General features: G+C 36.1%; 2 protein-coding genes across 2 annotated transcripts in view; both read left to right on the forward strand.

Annotated features, from left to right (window-relative positions):
• Nucleotides 1-986: 986 nt before the first annotated feature.
• Nucleotides 987-4222, forward strand: LOC132796404 (serine/threonine-protein kinase WNK2). Its single transcript, XM_060807566.1, has 3 exons — nucleotides 987-1766; nucleotides 2885-3932; nucleotides 4003-4222. The coding sequence occupies exons 1-3, from the start codon at nucleotides 1005-1007 to the stop codon at nucleotides 4197-4199; spliced, it is 2007 nt and encodes a 668-aa protein (XP_060663549.1). The 5' UTR covers nucleotides 987-1004; the 3' UTR covers nucleotides 4200-4222.
• Nucleotides 4223-6415: 2193 nt separating this feature from the next.
• LOC132795318 (relaxin receptor 2) overlaps nucleotides 6416-26852 on the forward strand; it is a 41256-nt gene continuing 20819 nt past the window's right edge. Inside the window, exons 1-4 of the mRNA XM_060805971.1 lie at nucleotides 6416-6586; nucleotides 23057-23488; nucleotides 23782-23893; nucleotides 25366-25437. Coding sequence (XP_060661954.1) covers nucleotides 6562-6586; nucleotides 23057-23488; nucleotides 23782-23893; nucleotides 25366-25437 — 641 coding nt within the window. The 5' untranslated portion in view covers nucleotides 6416-6561. The remainder of the gene's footprint in view (nucleotides 6587-23056; nucleotides 23489-23781; nucleotides 23894-25365; nucleotides 25438-26852) is intronic.

The following is a 26852-nucleotide window of genomic DNA, read 5'->3' on the forward strand; positions in this document are numbered from 1 at the left end:
TAAGATTTGAAATAATAATTCAAAGGGAATGTAGAAACAAGAATAAAAAAAATAAAAATGACGTAACAACGTATATAAAGAGAAAGTGAAACACGTTGAGAAAAAAACCAAAAGAGCATAAATTAACCTAAGAAATATAATTTTCTGGAATTTCGGTTGTTAATTACTTGCTGTACTTTATTAGACAGCTTTCAGTTAACGAGAGTGGAATATTTGGAAATGGGGAAAACAATAATAATAAACAAATTGATAACAATGTGTTTTATTCATTTTGTTGTGTGTTTAAATTGGACTACATTTAGCGTAGACAGACTAAAAAAACAAGTAAGGGGTATAAAAGGAAATAAAACAGTGATAAATTAAAATGCGAGAGTGTTTCATTCCATGTGTTTCACTGTTTAACTTTAGTGGAAAGTCTTTTAATTGAACTAAGCGAAATAAAATAAAGAAATAAAACTAAAGAATTCTGCTGCTGTATTCAGTTTTAATTAGTTGCACACAATTAGTTTTCAATTGGACAACCCCGCTCCACTGTGCGCTCTTCACCCTTTGGAGCATGTTGACGGCGGGGGATATTGAGGGGCGGGGAAGCGTGTGCTTGCGGTGGCGGTGACGGTGGCGTTGGCGGTGCTTGTCGCAACATAATGAGCCGCTGTCCATTTGCCGTTTGGGTCAGGTGAAATGGCCGCGTAAAAGTCATAAACTGACCACAGCACACAATGGAGGGAGGAGTGTGGAGTAACAAGGGGGGGGGGGGGGAGTGGGAGGGTATTTGTACTTGGTATGCAAGCGATGACACCACGTGCTGCCTGCTGCCTGCTGCACGTCGATATCCGCTTTATAAATACAACAAACACCAAGGAAGTTCATTTCATTTTCTTGGCAACAATCGACGCGTTGACATAACATAATCTATCTGCTCCGCCAAAAATACGAAAATACTGAAAACGAAAGTGCCAAACGGATTACAATAAAGCCACACATAAGACCCACACGCACACAAAATGAGCCACAGGAGTAATTCAACACGTCGGTTGCTCGTGATGTCGCTTCTTCTGCTGTTGCTGTTGCACAGTCAAGTTGCTGATGCTGCACTGCGTCTGCGTCACTCGAGTCGCTTGGCCAGCACAACGCCAACCACAACGCTTGCCACGACGACGACAACGACAACGGCTGCTGCTCTCGATGCTGAAACCGAGCCCGCTTTGACGCCACCAGCCTCTGCCACAGAGGCAGAGTCAGCAGCCGAAGTTGCAACTCCTGAAGCCGCTTCCGTCTTCGTCTCCGCCTCAGATCCTAGCAATAACAAGCACAAACGTGGCATTCTCCATGGCGCCTCGCTTGCTGCCGGACATTGGCCGGGACGCACCTATGCCGCACAGTATGGCTACAGCTTGCAACTGCCGGCGGCAAGCAGCTTCTATGCCGCAGTGCCCGCTGCTGCCCATCATCGTCACCATGGCTTTGTTAAGGTTCCCGCTGCCGCTCTCGGCGGCTTCCATCTGAAGCAATATGCTCCGGTGCCCGCTGCTGCTGCTGCAGCTGCTGCCTTCCTGCCCACTGCTGTGGCAACGCCTGCTGCTGCTGCGCTGCCCGCTGTCTCCGCGTTGCCAGCCGCTGTTGGGGGCATCGCCTCGGCTGTCGCTGCCTCGCCCTCGTTTGTGCTGCGTCCCGGGAACGCCGTTGTTTCCTCATACAGCGTCAACTATCCGCATCAGCATCTGCACCGACCCGTCAAGCCTGTGCACTTCCATCACGCCGTGCAGGTAAGTTTTGGTTGACCGCAGACTAGAATTGAACAACGGACGAACTGAGTCGAGAGTGACTTTAAACCTGAACTTGGACGTAAAGATTGACTGAAGTGTGGAGTCTAGACTGGCTAAGCTTGAGACTGAGCTAGACACGGACTTAGGCGTGGAGTTTAAGTTAAGTTCCCAGACTAAACCCAACCGAAGCAGCATGAGACGACCCATGTTCGGTCTTCTAACTTGTCAGAGATTTCAACCTTTTTCTAGACTACTAACTAAGTTTTAGACTACGCGAGAAATTCTTGACGACGGGAGCGTAAGACGAAGCTTGCAACTGAGCTAGACTCGTACGAAGACCTGGAAATTGAGCTTGTTCCCAGACTAAACCTAGCCGAAGCGCATCGTTACAGGATGAGACAACCTATGTTGGGTCTTCTAACTAGTCAGAGATTTTAACGGTTTTTTGGACTATAAACTAGGACGTGTTAAGTCCTTGACTTTGAGTCAGACTTAGATTTTGCTCCAAGCTTGTGGCTTCAATCTGAGGTTAGCGACTAACTCTACATTAACACCGAGACATGGACGTTAAAAACATCCTGCTAGGGATAAAAAAAGACGTAAGACGTAAGAGTAAAAAAGCTAATAAAAGACCTAGAAAAAGACTTAGACCAACGCAATCGTTGTAGACAGCTTGACCAACCCTAGAGTGACAACTAGACATAGACCTTGCAAGACGTACAGCAATGCGTAAGCTCACAAACAGAGCTAATATAAAACCTAGACCCACCTAAATATTTTAGACAGTTTGACTAACCGTAGAGTGATACCCTGACGTTACAAATATCCTGATAGGGATAGAACAAAAAGGAAGCTTACAAAAGAGCTAATAAAATATTTAGGAAATGACCTAGACCAACGCAAGGGTTTTAGACAGCTTGTCCTAACCCTGCTAGATCTAGGATAAGTGCTAGGCTTATGGCGCAGACAGTATCAACTACTTAGGAGACAAAATAAACTACACTTCAAGCCAGACCCTTAACTAGTTATCTTCGAACAACATTCGAAGCGCTCAGACATTACTTCTAGATCGACGGCATTCACCTAATTTTTGCGCTATTTCTTATATCCCTTTGCAGCCCAGCTACGTGCCTTCTGTTACACCCCTTGCCCCTGGACTTCCCCTACAGCCAGTGCAACCAGTGCAGCCCCTTCAACCTCTACAACCAGTGCAGCCAATTCAGCCAGTGCAACCTATTCAACCCATTCAACCCATTCAGCCAGTGCAACCCGTGCAACCAGTGCAACCAGTTCAGCACGTGGCTAGCCTGCAACCCGGTCTGACCTTTACCGCTGTCAATCCACCCGTTGCCGAGTTCCCCGTGGTGCCGCAATTCCCCGTTGCCCCCCATTTTCCCACCACCGCCACAGCTGTGCCCGTTGTGCCACAATTTCCCGGCACCGCAGTAGCACCACAATTGCCAGTGACACCCAGCTTTGTGCCTGCTGGAGCGCCACCAGCGCCCGAAGTGCCCGCCATACCACAGATTCCGCAAATCCCAAGCATTCCCCAAGTCCCGCAGATACCCAGTATTCCCAGTATTCCCCAAGTGCCGCAGATCCCCAGCATTCCCCAAGTGCCGCAAATACCGCAGATACCTCAAATTCCTGAGGTGCCCCAAGTGCCAGAGTTGCCACAATTCCCACAGTTGCCACAATTCCCACAGTTCCCCCAGTTCACAGTGCCGCAGTTCCCACAATTCCCGCCGGTGCCGCAGTTCCCCCAAGCGCCCAGCACACCCGTCGTGCCCGCCACTCCGGCATTGCCCGCCCAGCCCGCTCAGCCAGCCAGTCCCGGCACACCGCCACCGAGCAGTCAGTTCTTCCCGGCAGCGGTGCAACCGCCACTCCCCCAACAGCCACCCACATTTGTGCAGCCCGAGGCACAGTTTCCGGGTGGCATAGTCCCGCTGCCCGGCTCCTCGCCGGTCCAACCGGACTCTGGCACCGCAATTGCCGCGCCACAGATTCCCAACTCTCCCGAACCCGAGGCCGAGCAGCCGCTGCCCTCGCCAACGCCAACGCAACCACAGCAGCCCTGGAAACCGGTCTTCTATCAGCCCCCATCCACAGCCAGTCGGCCATCGATCACACTCCTGCCACCCTATGGCAGCGCACCAGCTGATGGTAAGTTCAGGATAATTTCCTATTTGCGGAGCAGCTTTTATAATCGGTTCTCTCTCTGGGTGCTTCTCAGGTTATTTGCCACCCGTTGGCGCACAGTCGGCGCAACTGAACTCAGGCAATGGGGCTCAGGGTCAGGGCATCTTTGATCAGCTGAGCGACGCGGAGATCGAGCACATCTTTGCCCAGGCCAATCTGGCGCAACAGCAGCACCAGCAGCAGCATCATCATCAGCATCATCATCACAGCAGCAGCTACCAACACTATTGAAAGTGTGGAATCTCTTTTTTCTACCACTGATTTTTTTTTGTTTTTTACCTCTTCTTTCTACAACTATGCTACTCTTTCGCTGTATATTAAATTATTATTATTATTAAATAAGTTATTTATCAAAACATACAAAATGAAATGTGTAAGCTTTCTTTTTCGAGTTGTCTGAGGGAGATCCGTTTTGGTAAGAAGTAAGCCGACAGACAAAATCTTATGCACAAATCGTGTAAATGACAGCGTTATAAATAGAAATTTGAAGCAGTCCATTGTCAATGGTGCGTATACGTGATATAATGATTACGTTATATTCAGTTACGTTACGTATAACTCACTTTACGTACACGTTACGTTACGTACGTATTTGTCTTATTGCTTATAACTCATCATATCGCGTATACGCAGCATTGACCAAGCCTCGTATTTTATAATCTTCATATAACGTATACGGTCCATGGCGTATACAAAATGACGTAGTGTGACATATTGCGTTAACGTCACATCCATACGTTAGAAGTGTAATATTAATAATATTATCTCTCATATTATTCACGTTACGTATACGTGACAAGTATTATGTTGCCGTCATATTACGTATACGACCTTATAACCATGTACGTTAGACTTATTACGTATGCGACTTACTGCGTATACTTAATATTTTTTATACGAGCACCTTTGCTTTTATAAGTTTCGACATTACGCGACATTTAATATAGAGTTTGGAAATAAGTGAAATGCATTTTAAGTGAATTGAAGTTTAGTTTAATTTTAATTTAAGAAAATTGAAGTATCTTGAAGTATGACTGCATTACATCTTTTAATAAATGTATACCAAGAAATTGAAAAAAGATCTGTGAAAACAAATGTTTTCAGCTTAGCTTGCATCCGAGGCCAAGTCAAATTATTATTAAAACAAGTAAGAAAGTTACAATCGAGTGTGCTCGACTGTGAGATACACGCTACCCATTTTTAATAAAGGCAAAATTTTGCGGTATCATTTTCAAAATATACCAAATATACTGCAAAAATGCTAAAAATATACCAAATGGTATATTTAGTATATCGGTATAGTACCGCATTCAAAATATACCATGGACAGCTCAATATACCAGATTGTCGGCCAAAGCAACTCAGACCCCTAGTAAGTAGGCGTTTTTGCCCATACAAAAGTATTTCTTTAATAACTTCCACAATTTTTATCTGATCGCAACCAAATTTTCAAAAATCATAACTACTACAGTGATTATTGTATATACCAAAATTCGCAACTCTAGCTTTTAAATTAGGCTTGTTTTTCGATTTTTTTGATTTGCAGGGGCGGAAGTGGGCGTGGCAAAAATTTGAAACAAACTTGATCTGCGTGCAAACATAACAAATGCTATCGAAAAAAAATTATAGCTCTATTTCTTATAGTCTCTGAGATCCAGTGTTTCATACGGACGGACGGACAGACGGACATGGCTATATCGTCTCAGCTGTTGACGCTGATCAAGAATATATATACTTTATAGGGTCGGAGATGCCTCCTTCTACCCCTGTTACATACATTTCCTGCCGCCACAAAGTTATAATACCCTTCTACCCGTTGGGTAGCGAGTATAATTAATTATTGGCTTTGAACTACACTCAAAGTCTGAGGATTATTATAAGTATTATCAATGCTGCTATTATTATTTTATTTATATATTTACTATATTTAATAAATCGAAGAAAACAAAAGATTTTCAGAATTTAATATTGAATTAAAACATTTCACTTTAGTTTAAATTCGCTTTAGAATACATTCGCATACTGACTTTGGTTTTCCGTTATTTTGTGCAGAGCTTTTAGCCGTCATACAAAGCTTTTTGCTGGCTTTTCACCTTGAACTTGAAGCGTGCGATGTGCGCAGCTTTTTTTCATTCATAAATTGGCCAGCTGATTTTCGCTGTTTGAATGAATGCAAAAGGCGAAAGGCGACGAGCGATTGTTCGTTCGTTGCACGCTTCGTGTCGAAGCGTTTGCCGGCAACGAGGCACATGCCACATGTTGCAATCGCTACGATTTCAGTTCTTACCGTTACCTACGCGAGCGCGCTGCCAATTTTGGCTGCGCGCAACGACAAACGACACAAAAAACATCGCTAAAGGCAAAGCCAAAGCCGACAACCAAACAACAAAATTGTAACTTCAAAAAAGACGCCAAAAACTAAACATTCGTGAACTGATCTCAAAAAAAACACCGAACGCGAGTGCTCTGAATTCCATGTTGATTTTGGTTTTGTTTAGTTATTTTTTTTTTTAAGTGTATTACTGAATTTGAGTGGTTTGTTTATTGCATTTGGGATTGAAAAGAACATCACATAAGGAGAAACACAGCTGTCATGACGATGATAATCTTGATGATGCGTAAGTCTTGCACAAATATACAGATACTATAACTTGATCAATTCGCTTTCGATTCGATGCGATGCGATGCGATTCCGATAATATTCCATTTGTGATTTCTGATTTCTGATCTGTTTATGCGCGAGAGCATACAACGTGCTGATCAATTATTTTATATACTCGCCGTGCTCTGTTGTAGCTGTATAAATACCAAATACCAAATACTAAATGAGTTTCAGCCCAAAAGCTGCCAGAAACATTGGCCATGTGGCAGGGAAAACAGGGAAAACAACAGTTGATCACACAGATCACACGCTGGCCAGGGAATTCAACTAGCAGATTCTCGATGCTCGATGCTCGAGAGAAGAACTACTTATTTGAATAGCAAGTGGAAAGAAACGCGATCAAATTTGAAAACTATTCAATTCTTAGTTTGTCATTCAATATTTTTCCTTATTAAAAAAATAGGAAATATGTTTTGCAAGTTCAAATTTTGAAATTATTTGAACTCTTAGTTTATCATTCTATATTTTTGCACAATGAAATATTAAATATGTTTTGTAAGATGAAAGAGATGCAATAAATGTCAAAGTTTTCGTTGTCAATATTTTGAATCTATTTTCCTTACAAAGAAATGCGAAATATGTTTTGCAAGTGGAAAAAGATGCGTCAAATTTTAGAACCATATTAAATATTTAAATATCTTCTCACTTTGTATTCATTAAACTTATTTGGAGCTGAAGGTCTTTTCAATCAGTGCTTTAGAAATACAGTTAGTATTATTTGAATTCTATCTAACATTTTTAAATAAATAAATACAATTATTTGGTCTCTAAATTGCATAAATTTATCTCTCACATTTTTACATTTTTCATTCTGATTTATATTCCACAATTCCATAATCGAAAACAATGACCTAATTTTATTTATTTGCTCAGGTAGAACTTTAAATTTATCATTTCCCATAGCACTATACTATGTATAGTATATATAATGCTGACTATAGACAGATTCCCCCGTCTAGCCAATAGAATGTCTTAAAATATATGCGCAAGATCGTTAAATATGTTTTGTATAAATAGAAGTTCGAAATAGTATTCTAATGCTGCAATAGTTTGTTTACTCACTGACTGAAGTAGCAACAATATATATATTCTGTAAAATGTATTTTGCATGAAATATCGACAAGTTTTCAAGATTCCATTTGAAGTCAAATGAAAGTTCTTCCAGCTGTTCGCCTTTAAAACTTTATGCTGGTAATTTGAGTTTGAGAATTTCCAACCCTATCGAATGTTCAGTCAATAAAACAGCAGCGTTATCTCTTTGCGGAGGCGTGGTCATACAAAAAAAAAAAAACACATAAAACCAAATATTTTCAATTTCCCTTCATTGGATTAAATGAAAATTTGTAATTTGCATATTAATTCACAATATTAAATGGACGATGACCAGGGTTAAGGGAGTGATGAAGGGAGGAGGGGGCGGTGGAGTGCTTGGCTTATGTAGCGATTTACCGTTAGTCTATTAAATCTTTGTAATAAAATGTCATTAAGTTTTGGTGAGCGGCGGTTGCCAACTGCGGTGCGGTGTGCTGTGCTTTCTGCCACCTTGATTTACGGTGCTGCAAAATGAACCGAAATGGACAGCAGCGAGCAATGAAGTGTTTGCTGTGTGGTGAGTGGATTGTTTTAAGTGTGTGAAGAGTGTGGATTAAGTGTGTGTGAATGTGTGAGTAAAGAGTGTGGCCACAAAACAGTGGTCTCGATGTCCGTGTCCCAAAAGTTGTGTTATTAGTTGTGACCGCTTCGCAGCTTATGCAAATTCCGACACTGAGAGAAATTAGGGGCCCACTAACATATAAAGTTGTAAAATCAATTTCAGTCATTTTACGTCATTTTATAAAAAATTATAAGCAAAATAAAATTTAACAAATATAAACACAGAGAAAAAATAATCTATATCGAAAAGTAAATTTTTTTCGATTATAAAAAAAACAATTTTTACGTTGAAACAATTATACATCAAAATTTGTATGCCAAATTTATATTTTAAAATTAAAATCTTGATTCAAGAATATTTAATGCTAGATTGGAAAGTAGATTGCATATCAGAATAAATATAAAATTGCAATATAATATAAATATGCCAAGTTTATTAATTTTTCTTTTCAATCGCACATTAATAATTGTATTGCCGATTAGGATTTTAATTTAAAACGATTCTTTGCGTTTTGCAATTTTAAAATAAAAATGTTTCAGACTTGGTTTTCTCGTTTTGCTATTTCAAATTCAAATATATTTTTGAGCCCAGAATCAAATAAACTCAACTTGTTTGAAGCTTTTACATTTTTAAATTAAGAATATATTTTTGTATTGTGAATTTTTGATTAATTTTTATAACACAAAAATGTGATGTCTATATATGAAAATAATCTAGTGACATGACAAATTTAATTTCTATCACATGTGAATTGAAGAGATATTATTTAAAGTTAACTTAAATACAAATTGTAATTTGCATCATAAATAAAAATGAGTTTCGATTATTTTATCAAATTTTTTATGGTATTATATTCTATTATTCACTTTTTCACTTAACAAATTAACTTAAACATTACATACAAATTTATTTAAAAGTCTTTTCATTCACACATGTAAGTAGTCTTTTCTCTCTGTGTAAGAGTCGCCAAAATGCGTAAGGAGTAAGGAATAGAGGATGAGTGAAGAAGTTGTAGGTAGGTGGATAGAGCAACAGTTTATGAGCATGAACCACTTGAACCGCACTTCAGTTAATACGGCAATCATTTTGTGCACAGCGACGGTGTGGGGATTAAATTCCGTTAAGAGGAGAGAAAACAGCTGTTTGATGTTCCATCAAGCAACCAACCCAAAAAAAAGCGATGGAACTGATGGAAAATTCTCAACTGGGAAATCGTCAGCACAGAAATTGAGATAGAAATTGAGGCTGAAATGGAAAAGTGGGAAAATGAGATGAGAATGAGATGAAATGGGGATATGGTAAATGATAAATTGAGACGGTTGCTGATGGTAGGTGACAAAAGCAAACAAAACACCAGAGGCCCAAAGCCAGACATTGTGCGGCTGTGGTCTTTTGACTTTTCGAAAGTCGCATTTTAATTATGAAATCAAGCAGAAAATGGGAAAACAGTAAAGATGCTGATGAAAGAGTTTGCAAATTATTTGTAGACAAAACGAAAAGTTAATTAATATTGAATAGGTTCAATAAAAAACAAAATAAACACGTTGCATATCAATCACATTTACCTTTGACAAAGGCTGTCAGCGATGACTGCCACTTGACACTTAGCGCTGACAACTTGCTAATGAAGTGCTGTCCACTTGCCAAATGAATAATTCACTTTTGAATGAATGGAAATGTAGATTTATCATTTGATGAAGTGGAAAAAATAAACGATTTATGAATCTTGAGTTGTCATCAAATGAAAGCAGTATTGTATAAAGTATATAGGATTGTTGTTCTAGTGTTGTAAAACGTATGAGCAAATGTCAGATGCAGATAATAAAAGCTTTATCGTTTCCTTACGTACTTATGTATGTTACATAACCCTCTAAAAAGCAATACGTATTTACCATTTTTGTTTACCAAGATTGTTAAAAACAAAACATAGCTAGTAGTCAATGCCTGATGCCTCTGAAGAGTTAATATAAGATATGTACTTTTATATACTATTCAGCAAATAACAAAAAACTTTTCTAGTTTTCTCATGTTCTTTTGTTGCATAACCCTCTAAGAAAAGGCACGGCAACTTGCTAGTGAAGTGCTGTCCACTTGCCAAATGAATTATTCACTTTTGAATGAATTGGAATATGGATTTATAACAAGATAAAGTGGAAAAAGAAAATGATTTATGAATCTTTCACTCTAGCAGTGTTGTACAATGTATTTATAAATGTTAATCTAGTGTTGTAAAACGGAGTAAAGGAGTAAATGCCAGATGCCTCTGAGGAGTGAATGTGCACATAGTAATACCTTTTAGCAAATAACAAAACTTTTCTCGTTTCCTCACGCACTTTTGTTATATAACATAACTCCCTAAAAAATAATGCATGGCTGCTCTCTCCAACCTCTTCTGTCTTTCCTCTGTAGAGAGTAAATGAAGTACTCGACGCATTCAGTGGGCAACTTTAAAAGTTATCTGCTTCACACACACACACACACAGAGAAATTCATCCTTTTAGTTTTTATTTGTATTTTTTTGTTGTGGGGCGTGAATCCCGACAATAACGAATCCTTTTTGTATAACGCACATTATGTAGGCAGGAAAAAACAAATAAGTTGGCCAGAAATTTGTGCGTTTCTAGACCAAAAGCAAGAAATGGAAGAACGAGTTTCGGGAGAAGGGAGGAGGGAGAAACGAAGACGGAGACGGAGCAGGAGATGCAGACGGAGTCGATGTTCAGTAGTTCAGCTCACGTCCATTGCCTGCCACATGGAAAATGAAGCCGATTTTCCATTTAAGCATCTGTCGCCCGCGGCTGATGCCCAGATAGAAGAGGGAGGTGGATGGAGGGGTTGCTGATGAAGGGGGCGGGGGCGGGGGCAACTCATGTTGGGGTGCTCATGTTGATGGCAATGATTCGTAAGCGTTGTCGTTTGTACTGCACTCGTTTGTAATTTGAATACGGCAATCATTATTTATGGACGCTGGTTTCAGATGCCCAGCTAATGACGTAGCCCCCTTCTCCATCCCCCTTCCCTCTCTCTCTCTCTCTCTCTCTCTCTTCTCACATGCGAGTCGCTCGCACGCTAATCGACGCCACAAGTCGAGCCCAATATCAAGTGACAAGAGTGCCAGGGACAAGCGATGAACAACCAAACAGTTTTCTATAGTTGTATTTTTTTATTTAAATACCCTATAATTTCAGGGCTTTCGGAGTATTTGAATATACAGTTAATAAATTATATTGTTAGTGAGCACAAATTGAATTCAAATTGCATAGCAAAGAAAATTATTTTAATTTACTTACTTTTATTTACAAATTAATGGAATTCAAATTTGCATCATAAATAAAAATCTTTATAATAAATTAAAATTTATATATTTTTACTGCCATTATAATATAATAATTTGTTGTACTAAAATTTGTTAAATACCAAAATTTTATTAGTATGCGGAACTTCTTGAAGTTTTTACAAAAAATGAAATTTTATTAATTAATTAAATTATAATTTTCTTCAAACAAACTCAACTAGTCAAATTGCGCCCACATAGAAAAGCTAGTCGGGCGACTGTAAAAAACTTGAGTAGATTAAATGTCAATTGCTATGTAATTTGATAGGCCTTAATTGCTAAATATAATGAGCAGTAACTATGCTAAAGAAAATGCAAGTCATTTAGATAATATTTAAGATTGGGGCATTTTTTACTGAGTTAATACAAAATTTCAATGAACAGAAATATCATTATTACTTTAAAGAAGATATCAAAAATAAACCGAGAAGATAAATTGTTAAGTCAAGATTCATGTTTGGCATTGAAAATAATTTATTCAATAATTCCATTAAAATGTTTAAATTTAAAATCAAGACCTCAACTTTTGAAATAAAAAAGTACTCACAAACGAAGTTTCTTATTCTGGAGTAAGGAGTTAAATAACAAAATTCCAAATTATAATTTAAAGAGATAGAGCTATAATTTTTGAATACATCATCACGTTATATCCATATACCAAATATTTTAGTATTTTAATAATACCTTACTTAAATGATAATCATGCACTGTTTCCGCACTCACAGTCGATCACATTTTTGTTGACATAACTCTTTATATTAATATACTAAGTGTTTTGGTATATTTTAGTATTTTTTCGGTCCATTAACTTGGTATATTTGAATGATAATCCCGCACTGTCACAGCCGTTCACATTTTTGTTAAAATCCCTTGTTATATCAACATACCAAATATTTTGTTATAGTTTAGTATTTTTTCAGTATATTAACTCTATATATATTTTAATGATAATCCTGAGCATTTTCCGCACTTACAGTCGACAAAGTTGACGTAACTCCTTATACATAAATGTAACTCCTTATCCTAAATGTTTTGGTATATTTTAGTATTTTTTATTTAGTCTATTTCTTTGGTATATTCAAGAGATAATACCGCACTGTTTTGTTCTTGTCAAGAAAAAGAAGCTCGTTGTCGAGCACACTTGACTCTCGTAGTCTGCCTCAGAGTCAGCCTCTTTATTATATAGTGGTATTTTTTTTTTTTGGTAACAGGAAGCCAGCAGCTTAATTGAATTGTCGCCAGGTGTAATGACGGGCTAAAAGGTTACGCATCATTAGAGCAGGCCATTGATAGGGTTCCCTTCTCCTGACTAATCCACAGCGAATGAAATATATACATAGAACATTCTGAGATGTCTCTACTTGAATGGCACGCAGTGTAATTGAGCTAAGTGATACAGAAAGGTGGCAAAAGGACATTCCAATTCCAATTCGCATTGAGTGATTGTGTTGTTCGTTGACTACAGGAAGACGATGCTAAATATTTATGACTCGGTTGGATTACGGCTGCTGACAGGAAAAACGAACCCAAAGCACTTAAGACCAATGATAGGAACGTGTTCCCGTTTTAAGCCTACCGCAATCATCCTTAAGGATTGGTTTTTTTTCTTTTTGGGAACACTTATAGTATACTATATCAATGATTGTAAGTCTATGCCGGGGCTTAAGTTCAATACGAGACGAATGTCGACACTCCTCTGAGTGAAACTTCTGCTAATAGCTGTCCATGATATTCTTTGTAGTATATTTGGTTTGGGTTATTTAAACTAATGGGCTTTAGTCAAAGTTTTTGCGTGGGAAATACAGAAAGCACAAAGGAATCACATAAGTTTTCGACGAGTTACGAAAGACGGCAAAAGTTAATGACAGACAGCGAATCAAGTAATTAATGTGACCTTGAGCAACAAAGAGGAAATTCAATTTATGCGCGACATGTTAAAATACATTTCAATTGAATCATTGAATCAGCTGCAGACAGATAATGTGAATTATACTCCCTGAAAATAGTTAAGATAAACGAGTTTGCCTTGATAAGACTTTAGCAGAGTCATGCAATTTTTGAATTTGTAAAGTTTTGTTTTATATTTAACCACATCTCAAATTAAGCTTAATATATTTCATTCTTTAACAAAAATAAATAAATAAAGTTTATCTAGTTTTTAATATTGCCATAATAAAAAAATAAGAAAGAAATCTATCTAGATATCCGCTACTCATTTTTAATGAAACCAAATACCAAATACTTTTCAAAAAATACTAAAATATACCAAAACATGTATTTGGTATATCGATATAATACTACTCAAAATATACCAGACAGTTGAGTGAGCTGGACTGTGAAATACCCTCTAATTATTTTCAAGAAACCCATATTAAAAAAAAGTATACAAAATGAAAATACCGAAAAAATATTAAGATATATGAAAACCTGTATTTGGTATATCGATGTAGTACCACATTGTCATATATACAATAAAGTACAATATATACCAGAGTGTCAGCGTTATTTTTTGTCATACAAAAGCATTTCTTAAATAACTTTTATAATGTGTAGCTTAGAAATCATAAATACTATTGTTATTATTGCATGTACCAAAAACCACTCCAACTTTAAATTCACGTTGTGATTAGTATAGAAAATCTATCTGCATATTAATAATAGATGAGTTTGTTTAAAATAAACATAACATTATTGCTTTATTTATTTAACTAAATATAATATATATCAATTGGTTCTTTTATTTATTAAATATCTTAAGCTGTATTCTAAGTATTGATTGTAGTTAAGAAATTGCTAAAAAGAATACTAAATATTTGCATAGCTTGTTAATAGCTAATACGTCCCCAAAATAGGATCGATCAGCTGAATATCGCATTAACATTCCTGTCAATTTGTTAAGGATGAGCCTAATGAATGGATTTATTGCTAAGTTGATTTATAGAAATAAAGTAAACGAAATAAACTGAAATCAAAGTGCGTCTGCATGCACAGACATGTCAGCAGCAGCAGGGTCATAGGGTCACTTGATGTAATTAACATGTGATTGCTGCCAGCGTTAAGTAAGGGGAGGGAAACGGGGGGAATGGGGAATGGGGGGCTGCCTGTCAGTGTCAAACGCGAGGGCGACCTCAAGACAAACACATAAAAAAACAGAAGGCCACAAAATGAATGTTTGCACAGCGGCAAATCCAGTTGATGTGCGAGTGTGTGTGTGTGTGTGTGTGTGTGTGTGTGTGTGGCATGAAAAATAGCATGCGTAATTTCTTGATTGAAGCGTTAAGGCCTCGGCATAGGCTTAAGCTAGGCTCCAGCCTCTCCTCCTCCTCCTCCTCCTCCTCTCCATCTCTCTCACTAAAGTTTAAAAAGGACAACAGACTCGCTTCATTTAACGCTCTGCGAATGTGAATGCGAATGCGGATATATGGCTTAGACCTTTGTCACAATGTTTGTGCATGTGTGTGTGTGTGTGTGTGTGTGTGTGTGTGTGTGTGTGTGTGGCATTTATATTCATTTGGGGCATTGCTTGTTGCCACTTATTGACTTTTTCGTTGCGGCCATGCCATGACTATGATTAATACTTGTGGCATGCCACACACACACACACTCTCTCTCTCTCTCTCTCCTGCTTTGGTATTGGCTTTTAGGCTCGCAAGAAGCAATTAAATTTGGTATTTCAAACAAATTACGTGGTATACGGCTTTTGGGGGGCTTTAATGGGTTAACAATTAACCCATTGGCATGCGAGCTGTATCTCAGTTGTTCCACTTCAAACATACTTGCTACGTACTTATTTTAAAAATAAAATCAGCGTCCAACGGAGGAGTGGAGGGAAGGGGGAGGGGGAGGGACACGCCCCATTTTTGTGTTTATTATCAGCGAAATTTGTTTTTATATGTATTTGTTCTTGTTTTTTCTATGCTTTTGCTTATTCTTATTTAATTTCGTGTTCTTCACTTGTTTACAACAACTTTTTCCCCAAATGCGAATTTGTATTTAAAATTCCAACTGATTTTCTAGACTGCACAATCTCCCTTTCTTTTTCTTGCCATCTTTTTCTCACTCTCTCTCTCTCTCTCCCTGTCTTTTCATAGCTCTCTTTGAGTTCTGCTGATCTGTTTCGACACTCCAGCCAAAAACATTTGAATCTAAACATTGGCGCGAAGTGAATAAAACTTTTGGAATTTCTCAACTTATTTTCTTCATTTTCTTCTTTTTATTTAATTTGGCATGCGGCATTTTAACCCCTCGAAAAAAACAAATTTGCTTATCTTATTTGAACTTAAAACATATTTACGGTGCTTCAATCATCTGATGACGCTTACGTCACAACTTTAGAAAATCAAGAAAGTTTTAAGAGGCATCAGCAAAATGCGAAATTCAAAAGCATTCGCTATGCATAGGTTCATATATTTTATAGTATAGTATTATTAAAAGCATTAAAGCATAATTTTTAGTGTTTCCACTTCCACTTTAAGACAATATTTTGTGTGGCTTACACTTAAATTGCTGAGACATTAAATTTTCTATTTTATGTTCTTAAAATTTCTTAATAAGCACTGTCAAATCATTTAAGTTATGGCAAATATTCGAATTAACGAGTGGTAAATAGTAGAAAAGTCACGTTCATATTAGATTTGGTTTTAAGACTACATTTAATAGGTGAGAAAACTATGAAGAGAGTGCTCAACTGTGAGATACCTGCTACTCATTTTCAATGCAAAAAAAACAGTGTTGTCTTATTCTTAAAATATACCTAAGAAATATACTAAAATATATTTATGGATATATTTGGTATATCAATATACTACTGCATCCGAAACAAATATAAAATATACCGAATTAATACACTATATTCTATTGTATATGGCAACGAAATATATATACTATTGCAGGATATATTGAGTATAGTATATTAATAACTACAAAATAGGTATAAAATATACCGACTTAATACAGTAAAATATACCGAACGCTATACGTCAATATTATACTATACAGTTTTGTATTATTTTTAAAATATACAAAAAAATACTCAAAGATACCGCAATCTACGTTTGGTATATCAACATACTACTACATCCATAACAAATTAAAAATATATACCAAATAAATAAACTAAAATATACCGAATGTCATATATCAATATACTACTACATTCAAAATATACTAGATAATCAACTAAATCAAACATCATCCTTTGATTATTCATCGTAACATTGAAATATGTTGATTATTAGGTATTTTATATTAATGAAATATTTTATAAATCAAATTGATGACAGAATGTGAACAATTATTTGAGTAGCTTAACAACCCTTTTAAAAAATAAAATATTTAAATTATCATCTTAATAAATGAATGACAAACATTAACAAGTGAGCCAGCATTTTGTTTGCTATACTCCCCATCGAAGTCACCTCTCTAGGGTATATTTTTGTTAATATGCTGACTGCTTAAAGCAACGTTCTTCGTTCGAGGCTCTTAAAGGTGTAGTAGTTAGCACCTATTTTGGTATTTGCCAATGCCTCTGGGGAATGAAAAAAAGACGTCATGCGCCAAGGCGAACAACTTGCTAATATACTAAAGCATATTGTATATATAAAATATATTGCAAGGTGGAAGATAGCGACCAAAGCACTCGATACAACCAACTCAATAATCGACAAGTTGTTTACATGGCCATCCCCCAACCAAAAAAACAAGAAAAAAGAACCGAATTGAAATGAAATGAAATGATGAAGAAAAGTCCCGACACGACCCGATAACATTTACCGCAACTATTTCTGTGAATGTCAGTGTACTCGCTATATCTCTCAGTCCGTCTGTCCGCCCGTCTGTCCGTCCGTCTGTTTTTGTGTGCTATAGGTTGATCGTTTTGGCTTATTCTTTATAGCTCTCGGTCGCTATTTTCGTGGCGTTGGTTGCCGAGGTGCTTTAATTATTTGAAATGGGCATAAACAAAAGCGGGCAATTGACCGCTTTCAATGTAGTGGAGAAGTGTATTTCATTTTTTTTTCTTCGGTTTCGGTTCTGGTGGGGAGTGAAGGGTTTTCTTTAGTTGTTGTTGTTGTTGGGTTGCCCGCCCAAGACGTTGTGTGTTGTTGCCAAGGCGCCGGCAATTGAAATTTATGTGGCAAAAGTTGTAAAAGGCCTAGCTACGCTCTCTTGCTACCTTTTCTCTTTATATCCCTCTCTCTTTCTCTTTTTCTCTTGCACTTGGCAAGCTCATCAATCAAAGCGGCGCGTTGCCAACCAAACATTTCAATTTGCCGGCAAATGTGTTGACAAACGTCCTCAGGACACACACACACACACACAGAAAAAAAGAGGGAGAGGGAGAGTTAGAGGGAGAGAGAGAGATAGAGCCACAGTCACGTCTCGAGCTGAGCTTGTTTACACGACGCTACTGTAGCGTCTTTTACTGCTTTCCCCCACTTGTTCCCTCTTGCTGTCATGCTCTTGCATTTGCCTTGGGTCTTACAATCTTCTGCACATTAGCAACACGTGTCTCTCGCCGTCTCGCCTTCTCTTCTTCTCTCCTTCTCGCACTTAATTACACTTTTATAGAGTCATCGTCGTTTCCCCTTTCCGCAATTGTTGCTAGTTGCATTGCTGTCCCTGAGTTATGAGCTGATGCAATTCCTTCACTCGCCCATTGTTGTAATCCCATCTCCATCTCCGTCTCCATCTCTGTCTTCTCCTCTATTCGCAATGCGTCTTCCTTGTTTTTGTTATTTACTCACTTCCTATAACTTGTGTTGTTCATCTTGCTTGTTGCTGTTTGCCCAGCAACTGAGCTGCTTTTCCATTCAGCTTAGTCTATTATTGCTCTGCTCTTATGTTAGACTCACCATGATGACCATCTCATCACAGAGCATCATCTGTAGTTGAAGTTCATTAAGCACTCATCCACCGCAGAGCCTGTGAATAACTTGCATAACTTTCTTAATTAAGTAGCAATTCTTGCGAAATTTTTCGGGATATGCTCAAATCAAATATGCGTACTATATATGCCGAAAATTCTTTAAGATTGCGGCTGTAATTTGCTTTTAATCAATTGCGACAGCTTGGGGAAATTCTTCAAGAGTTCGTCGCATCTTAAATAAAAGCTTTAAGAGCGTTACAAAATATCTTAGCAGATTTTATGTAAACAGAAAGTACTGAATATATTTTGAAAGATTTTGTAGAAAATTTACAAAATGTTATTTTAAAATTTTGTAAAAAAATGATTACATTAAAATCAATCATTAAAAAGCGTAGTAAATTATCACAGTTCTCTTATGATATAATTTTCTTTCGTGTCGTTGTTTAGATTTGAAATTTCACAAAACAATTATATGAATATTCCTATTTGCCTATTATAAATTTCAAGTTATGAATTTTTTCATTTCAACTCCAATTTCTTTAACAATTAATAAGTAATCAATTATTTTTTTTTGTAAACTGTTCCTATATTTGTAATATGAATTTTATAATTTAAAATTGTAATTATATTAATGTTAGTTATTAAAATGTGTTGCTTTTGAAATACTTTGAAATACAAAATTAATATTTAATTTACTACTATATATCATTTTCTTATAATATCATATTGAAATATAAGCAAATATTATAATCACATTATTCAATTGTAATTTATATTTCTTTTACATTTTCATTCATTTTGTATTTATTTTTTTTGAATTTTCACAGCATATCCCATATTCGATCTATTTGCGTGTCGTGATTTTTTCATTTGCCACAGCATAATTTGATTCATTGTTGTTGTTTTTTTTTTGTTGCTTTTTGTGCAACTTTCATTTGACTTGTTTACCACATGAAAATCTCATTTGTTTTGTTTTTATTTTTAATGATGTGTGTCTCTCTCTCTCTCTCTCTCTCTCTCTCTTTCTCTGCATTACATAAGGAAATTCCTGCATTGTTTTTGCTCGCAGGCTCGCCGGCATAGAATATACATATGTAATTACAAGCTCACCTAGAGCTCTATAAGAAATGATAACTATGCAATTCATTAGCATTATTTCACAGACAATGTTTTCAAGGAGACCTTACAGCAAATATTTGTGTTAGAAACAAAAAGAAAAAAAAACAACCTACAATTTGCTTAATTTATTTCTCAAGTTTTCTTTTGTTGTATACGAACATATTTAGGTTTGCATAGATTGAGACTTTAATGGATATTTAAGATGTATAGCAACAGTTTCATATAAAAACAGAATTTATATTTAATATGCTTTTCAGTTGATTAATTATACTGTGTGGTCATAAACCTATGCGCATTGCGTATACTTAATGTTTTGCCAACCAATATTTAAATATTATTTTAATCACACATTTTATTCTAAAACAATTTTATGGGATTTATTAAAGAAAGAAGCTTATTAATCGCATGCAATAATAATAATTAAAATATGTTTAACATTTATTAAACATTATTCATAGGGTATTTTCCTGGTCGAGTTGATTGCGGTTGCCAAGTTTTTTTTCGTTGTTGCTGTTTAATTTAATTTGATTTCGCCCATTTCGCTCTTTGTTGCTGTTGCTGTTATTGCCTTGTGTCTGATTTACATTTATTTGTTTACCTTTTGCTGTGTGTGTTTTTTATTATTTTTATAGCCAAACCGTTGAAATTCTCATTTGCTGTCAGCGCAGCTATCAAAAAGTCGCCCACATTGATGGCTTATCGATGAAGCAGAAAGTGTCCCTCTAGTAAAATCGCCAACTTATCAGAAAGTGTAGTGCACAAAAAACTAGAGAGAGAGAGAGGGAGAGAGAGTAAGAGTGTCCTCTGGAGTATTTCACGGACCATTGAGCCATGGCCCAAATGTACTGTGCATAATTTTTATTACAAGCAATTTTATTGCATATTTTACATATTCTCTGCACATATTCGCAAATTGCGATTCGCTTTCAATGGCATTGCCCCAAAAACATAACAAAATATAAATACACATAAAAAAAAGCCCATTCCACATTCCATCATTCCGCTATCGCCAGTTGCCAGTTGCCATTTTGGGGAATATTGAATCCCATTCCATTCCATTTCGTTCCATCTGGCAAAATGCATTGTAAAAAGAGCTGTGCATTAAATGCAATCGTTAAAAATGATAAATTGTTAATGCATATGAACTACTTATTCGGGGGGAACTGGAACTGGATAATTGAACTACTTTTATGAGTTCGTTCCACTTGATTAGTTCGACAGCTGAGTGTTCTGTAAACAGTTTTGTTTTCTGTAGACTTGTTGTATATTTTAGTATATACTACTATATCCATAATATACCATAGAAGAGGTATATTATGAACATAGTAGTATATACCAAATATAGATCTCCGTATATATTTTATTTTTTTTTTCATGTAATATAATTTGGCATATTATGAACATATTAGTATATCGATATACCAAATATAGCTTAAGGTATTTTATTATTTTTATAGACATATTCAGCATTAGTTGATGGTCATTCTTAGTACAAAAACGCATCGATTTATTTCTTATTTTCACTTGATCTCTACAGTTGTTACCTACAAACTGTTAAAGCTAATCTACCCATTGTGAAGCCACAAACAATTTGGCCAAAAGCTTTTAGTCAGCCACTTGTTTTGGCCTACTTGAAACGAGATTTATTGGAGCCAAACACTTTTATTTGGTATATCTGCTTCGATGCGGCCTCAAATCGTGAATTGTTTCAAATTAAATCAGAAAATCTGAACTGCGTTTTCAGCACAATCTTAGGCAAATCAATAATTTGTGATATTTTATTATGCGAATTTTTATTTATTTGGCCTCCACACAAGAGATTGACAGCTTTCTGTTTGCAAATCGCATTCTATATATTATATATGTATATACATATATTTCAAGCGATTTGTGTATTTAAATCCATTTAACAAATTTTGTGAGGTAGGTTGAGGTCGCGACTGCAATGTCAGCAATGTCAGTTTATATAGTAATTTCATTTGTGTTCTGGGTACTTAAATTAATTGCAATTACTTGCAAAATTTACAAATACTAAATGTGCTTTGGTTATGTCGATGTAAACATCTAAAATTTTCAAATGTAATTCCCAAACAATGCATTTGAATTCGTTGGAAAAGCGTTGAGAGAAATGCAGGCAAATTGCTTAAGTTCTTATTAAGTGAGAAAAGTATTTATCTTTTCTTATGTGGTATATCGATAAGCTGCTGCATACAAAATATACCAAAAAGTATCTCATATATAAAATGTCCCCTCTCTCTTCTTTTATTATGTGGCATATCGATATACTACATGTTTCGTATATATTCCAAAATATCCCCTATTTTCTTTTCATACGTGGTATATTAATATACTGCTACATGAAAAGTATACTAAAAAGTATCTCGAGGATACACTAATATCTTATTTCTCTCTTTTTTTTCTTATGTGGTATTTCGAAATATTGATACATGCAAAATATACCAAAGAGTATCTTAAATATTTATTAATATCTTCTATCTATCTCTCTCTCTCTCTCTTGTATTCTTAGTGCTACATAAAAAATATACTAAAAAGTAACTCGATTAAAATCTCCTCTCTCTCTCTTTCTACAATCCTTATGTGGTATATCGATATACTGTCACATACAAAATATACTAAAAAGTATCTCGACTAAAATCTCCTCTCTCTATCTCTCTCTTCTATCCTCATGTTGTATATCGATATACTGCTACATGTAAAATATACCAAAAAGTATATCGTAGATTCACTAAAATGTTCTTTTTCAATTATTTTCTTATTTGGTATATAAACAGACTGTTACATGCAAAATATACCAAAAAGTATCTCATGGATACAAAATAATCTCCATTCTCAAATTTTTTTGCTACATTAAAATCTCTTCTCTCTGTCTCGCTTCTTTCCTTATGTGGTATATCGAAATACTGCAACATACAAAATGTACTAAAAAGTATCTTAACTAAATTCTCCTCTTTCTCTCTCTCTCTCTTCTATCCTTATGTGGTATATCGATATACTGTATCTCGACTAAAATAGAAATGAGAGAGAGAGAGCTTCTATATCTATATCGATATGATACTTCATACGAAATGTATGAAAAAGTATCTTGAGGATATACTAAAATCTCCTGTCTCTTCTTATCTTATGTGGTATATCGATATACTGTCACATACAAAATATACTAAAAAGTATCTCGACTAAAATAGAAGAGAGATAGAGATTCTATCCTTATGTGGTATATAGATATAATACTTTATACAAAATGTATCAAGAAGTATCTCGAGGATATACTAAAATCTCCTGTCTCTTCTTATCTTATGTGGTATATCGATATACTACTACATACAAAATCTATCAAAAATTATTTTAATATCGATATACTTTTACATAAATAATATACTATAGTATACTATAACATACTATATACACTAAAGGTTACTCTCTCTTCTTTCCTTAGGTATATTTCTGCTCTCGCTTGCCACAATCTGCGTGGCGAGCATCACACAAAGCGTTCAGCTGACGAGCTCCATGCAGAGGCATCTCGTCTACATGCTGGCCGATGGCAATGGAGCTGGCGACGGAGCTGGCGGCAATGCTGGTGAAAATGTCGAGTTGGTGGGAGGGAATTCAAATGTGGATGCCGATGCCGATGCGGATGCGATATTGTTGCCCGACGAGAAGGACAATTGCCCGGCTGGCTATTTTCACTGCAATACGACGGCGCAATGTGTGCCGCAGCGGGCGAATTGCGATGGCAGCGTCGATTGCGACGATGGCTCCGATGAGTGGAACTGTGTGAACGAGGTGGATGCCAAGTATTGGGATCACTTGTTTCGCAAGAATCCATTTGGACGCCAGGGGATGGATGACAAGCCGATTGGCGATTGTTGTGAGTGAACAAGAGTGTATGGTAAAAGAAGAACAAGGTCAAAGCAATTAAAGTGGCGCCAACAAGCGGACGGTAGCAGATACTTGCTATTAGTACATTATGCAAAAAATCGCATGTAAATTTCGCCAGTTGAGGCCATTCAACGTTGCAGGCAGCATTAATTGAAAGCACAATTACGATTATTCGCAATGCGAATATCAAATATAATGACAACAAAACCACAGTGAAGACTCGCTAATGTGCACACCATTATCTCTCTCCCCTCTCTCTCTCTCTCTCTCTTTCTCATTCAGCTTGGCTGAATGCCAACTTTAGCTGTCCTTGTCGTGGCTACGAGATTTTGTGTCGTTTCCAGCAGCTCACAACGCTGCCAGCGCATTTGCCCAACAACAATCTGGTAACGCTGTAAGTATCGCAAATTTCAAGTGGAACACTGTGGAATGAAACACAAAACAATTAAACCAGAAAACTGAAACGAAATAGTATCATTATCATGTTAAGCTGTCTGTCCGTCTGCCTTCTTCTGTGAGATATATTCGATTATTTAAATACCTTTATAGTTGAAACAAGTTACAGTTGTATCTTTTTGTAAATCTGATCTGTAAATTAGCTGAAAGCATTGCTAATATTAGATAAACGTATGCATGCTTAGTATCAATTTGTCTTCTATGTTGTTTAAATATTGATTTATGATTCAGAATTGATTACGGAATCATAAATTTAAAGTAAATTAAAGATTTTAAATTTTTTATTATGTTTTTTAATTTGCGCTTAGGAATCTATAGAATTGACTTCAAGCCAAGCTATTTCATATTCGTGCTATCTGCTGTTGAGTTACTAAAAATGCAATGAGATTTTTGGTACACATGAAAAATGTAAATTTTATTTAAGAAATAATAATAATACTTTTATATGACATGGTATATTTTTAATGTAGTAGTATGTTAATATACCAAATATAGAATTTGGTATATTTTGTATGCCATGACATATGTTCAATGTAGTAATATTAATATACCAAGTATAGCCTTTGGTATTTTGCCCTGTAGTATATTAATTTACCAAATATAACCTTTGGTATATTTTAGTATTTTTGGTATATACCACTTGTGTTACTTATAACACAATTATCATAATACTTTTATATGACATGGTATATTTTTAATGTGGTAGTATGTTAATATACCATATATAGAATTTGGTATATTTTGTAGGCTATATAGTAGTATTAATATACCAATTATAGCCTTTGGTATTTTCTCCTGTATCTTTCGAATGCAGTAGTAAATTAATATACCAAATACCTTTGGTATATTTTAGTATTTTTGGTATATGCCGCTTTGTGTTACTTATAACACAATTATCATAATACTTTTATATGACATGGTATATTTTTAATGTGGTAGTATGTTAATATACCAAATATAGAATTTTATATATTTTGTAGGCTATATAGTAGTATTAATATACCAAATACCTTTGGTATATTTTAGTATTTTTGGTATATACCGCTTTGTGTTACTTATATTGCATCTGATGGCAGATATCTCACAGTCTTTTTCCGTGTTGTGCTATGTTTAATTAACATTTTTATTTGCACTCATTTTCTTCTCTTAAGTCTCCTTTTGTGCGACTTTAAATTTATGATCATTTCTCCAGCTTATTTGAATGCTTTCGTTTTGCGGTTGTCTTTACTTGAGGTGGCTTCAATTGCTTTTTCAGTGCAGTGCATGCTATTTATAGCTGGGCATATTTATCTCATGATACTATTGATTGTTTCTAATGAGCGTTTTGTGGTACATACAATGAAACGAGTGTACAAATATACATACATACATATATATACATATATTTTAATTGACTTGCCTTACTTGCAGAGACCTCACGGGCAACAGCTTTGACATCATCAACGAGAGCTTCTTCAGCGCTCTGCCCGAAGTGGAGAGTCTGTGAGTATCCGAAGTGTATACAGTAGTGGTTGGATATTACGGGTTAGTTGTGCCAGCGCTTCATTAAAATCGGCAACTGGCAACCAAATGTGAACGGCTTTAGAAGGCACACAGAGTGAGAGTGAGAGTGAGAGAGAGAGAGAGAGAGTTAGAGTGAGAGTGAAGGAAGAAGAATGCGAGATGCGAGTATTAGCGTCATGCTGTGTCTCCCTTAAGCAGCCACATGCTGTGTCCCATACAAATTACACATACGCACACACACACACATGGCAAGAGTTAAACACAAGAAGAAGAAGGAGTGCTCGGGAGGGAAGGGGGAATGTCTTGCAGGCGATTGCAGTTTATGTGCCACTGTGCCACAAAACGACATTCGCCCACGCCGTCCACGTCCAGGCGAAAGCCGTAAAAGTCTTTGTAACATACGAGCCAACTGCTTCGTTAACACTGCGAGAACTTTAAATTTTCATAGAATGCGACCGGGCAATGGGGCACAGTGAGGCAAAGTGAGGCACAGTGGTCAAAAAACCGATTGCCATATATTAAACTAGTGAAAGCGACTTTAAATAAACGTATTTTGTATTAAATTGAAGCAGTCAAAGAGGCATAGAGAGAGAGAAAGAGAACGAGAAAGAGAGAGAGAGAGGGAGAGGGAGAAAGAGAGAGAGAGAGAGAGAGAGAGAGAGAAAGAGAAAGAGAAAGACAAAGAGAAAAAGAGAGAGGGAGAAAGAGAGAGAGAGAGAGAGAAATTTGGAAAATGAAATATTGAGATGGAGAATGGATATAGAAATAAAAATAAATAATTTTTGTAAATAAATATAGGAATAAGAATATATATGGGACAGTGAAAGCTTGAAAGAAAAAGGAAAAAATATAAAAAAAAGAATAGAAAAGAAAAAGAATCAACGAAAAAGGCAAAAGAAAATAATTATATGTTAATGAATATAAAAAGAAGAAATAATATTCAGATTTGTTGTATAATTTATTTTAATAAAGTCAATGGAAGATAAAAAAGAAAAGCTTATAATGATTAGTAGACTAATACATATGTAAAACTTTTTTAAAAAAGTAAAAAAAAAACTATTGTTAGATGATTTCAAAATGAGCTGTCTCTAAGGAAGTTTACCAAACTTGGGAAAGAAACGATGTTGTTAACAATATGATGAGAAACTTGTAGTTAGTGGAAAGAAAGAACTCCATCATTGAATAAGAAAGAAATTTGAGCCACAGTTAAGCAGCAGTTAACGATAAAACGAAGACGACATTTTGGCCTGCGAACTCAGCTGTTGCATGATAGAATTAATTTAAGTTAATGCCTCAAATTTTGTAGCTGTCGTTGTAAAACATAAATCAAATCATCTCTCTCGTTTCGCTCAGTGTATGCCGCAGCTGCTTGTGTCTGTGTGTGGTCAGAATTG

The sequence above is a fragment of the Drosophila nasuta genome, chromosome X (assembly GCF_023558535.2).
Source record: "Drosophila nasuta strain 15112-1781.00 chromosome X, ASM2355853v1, whole genome shotgun sequence".
Lineage (NCBI taxonomy): Eukaryota > Metazoa > Arthropoda > Insecta > Diptera > Drosophilidae > Drosophila > Drosophila nasuta.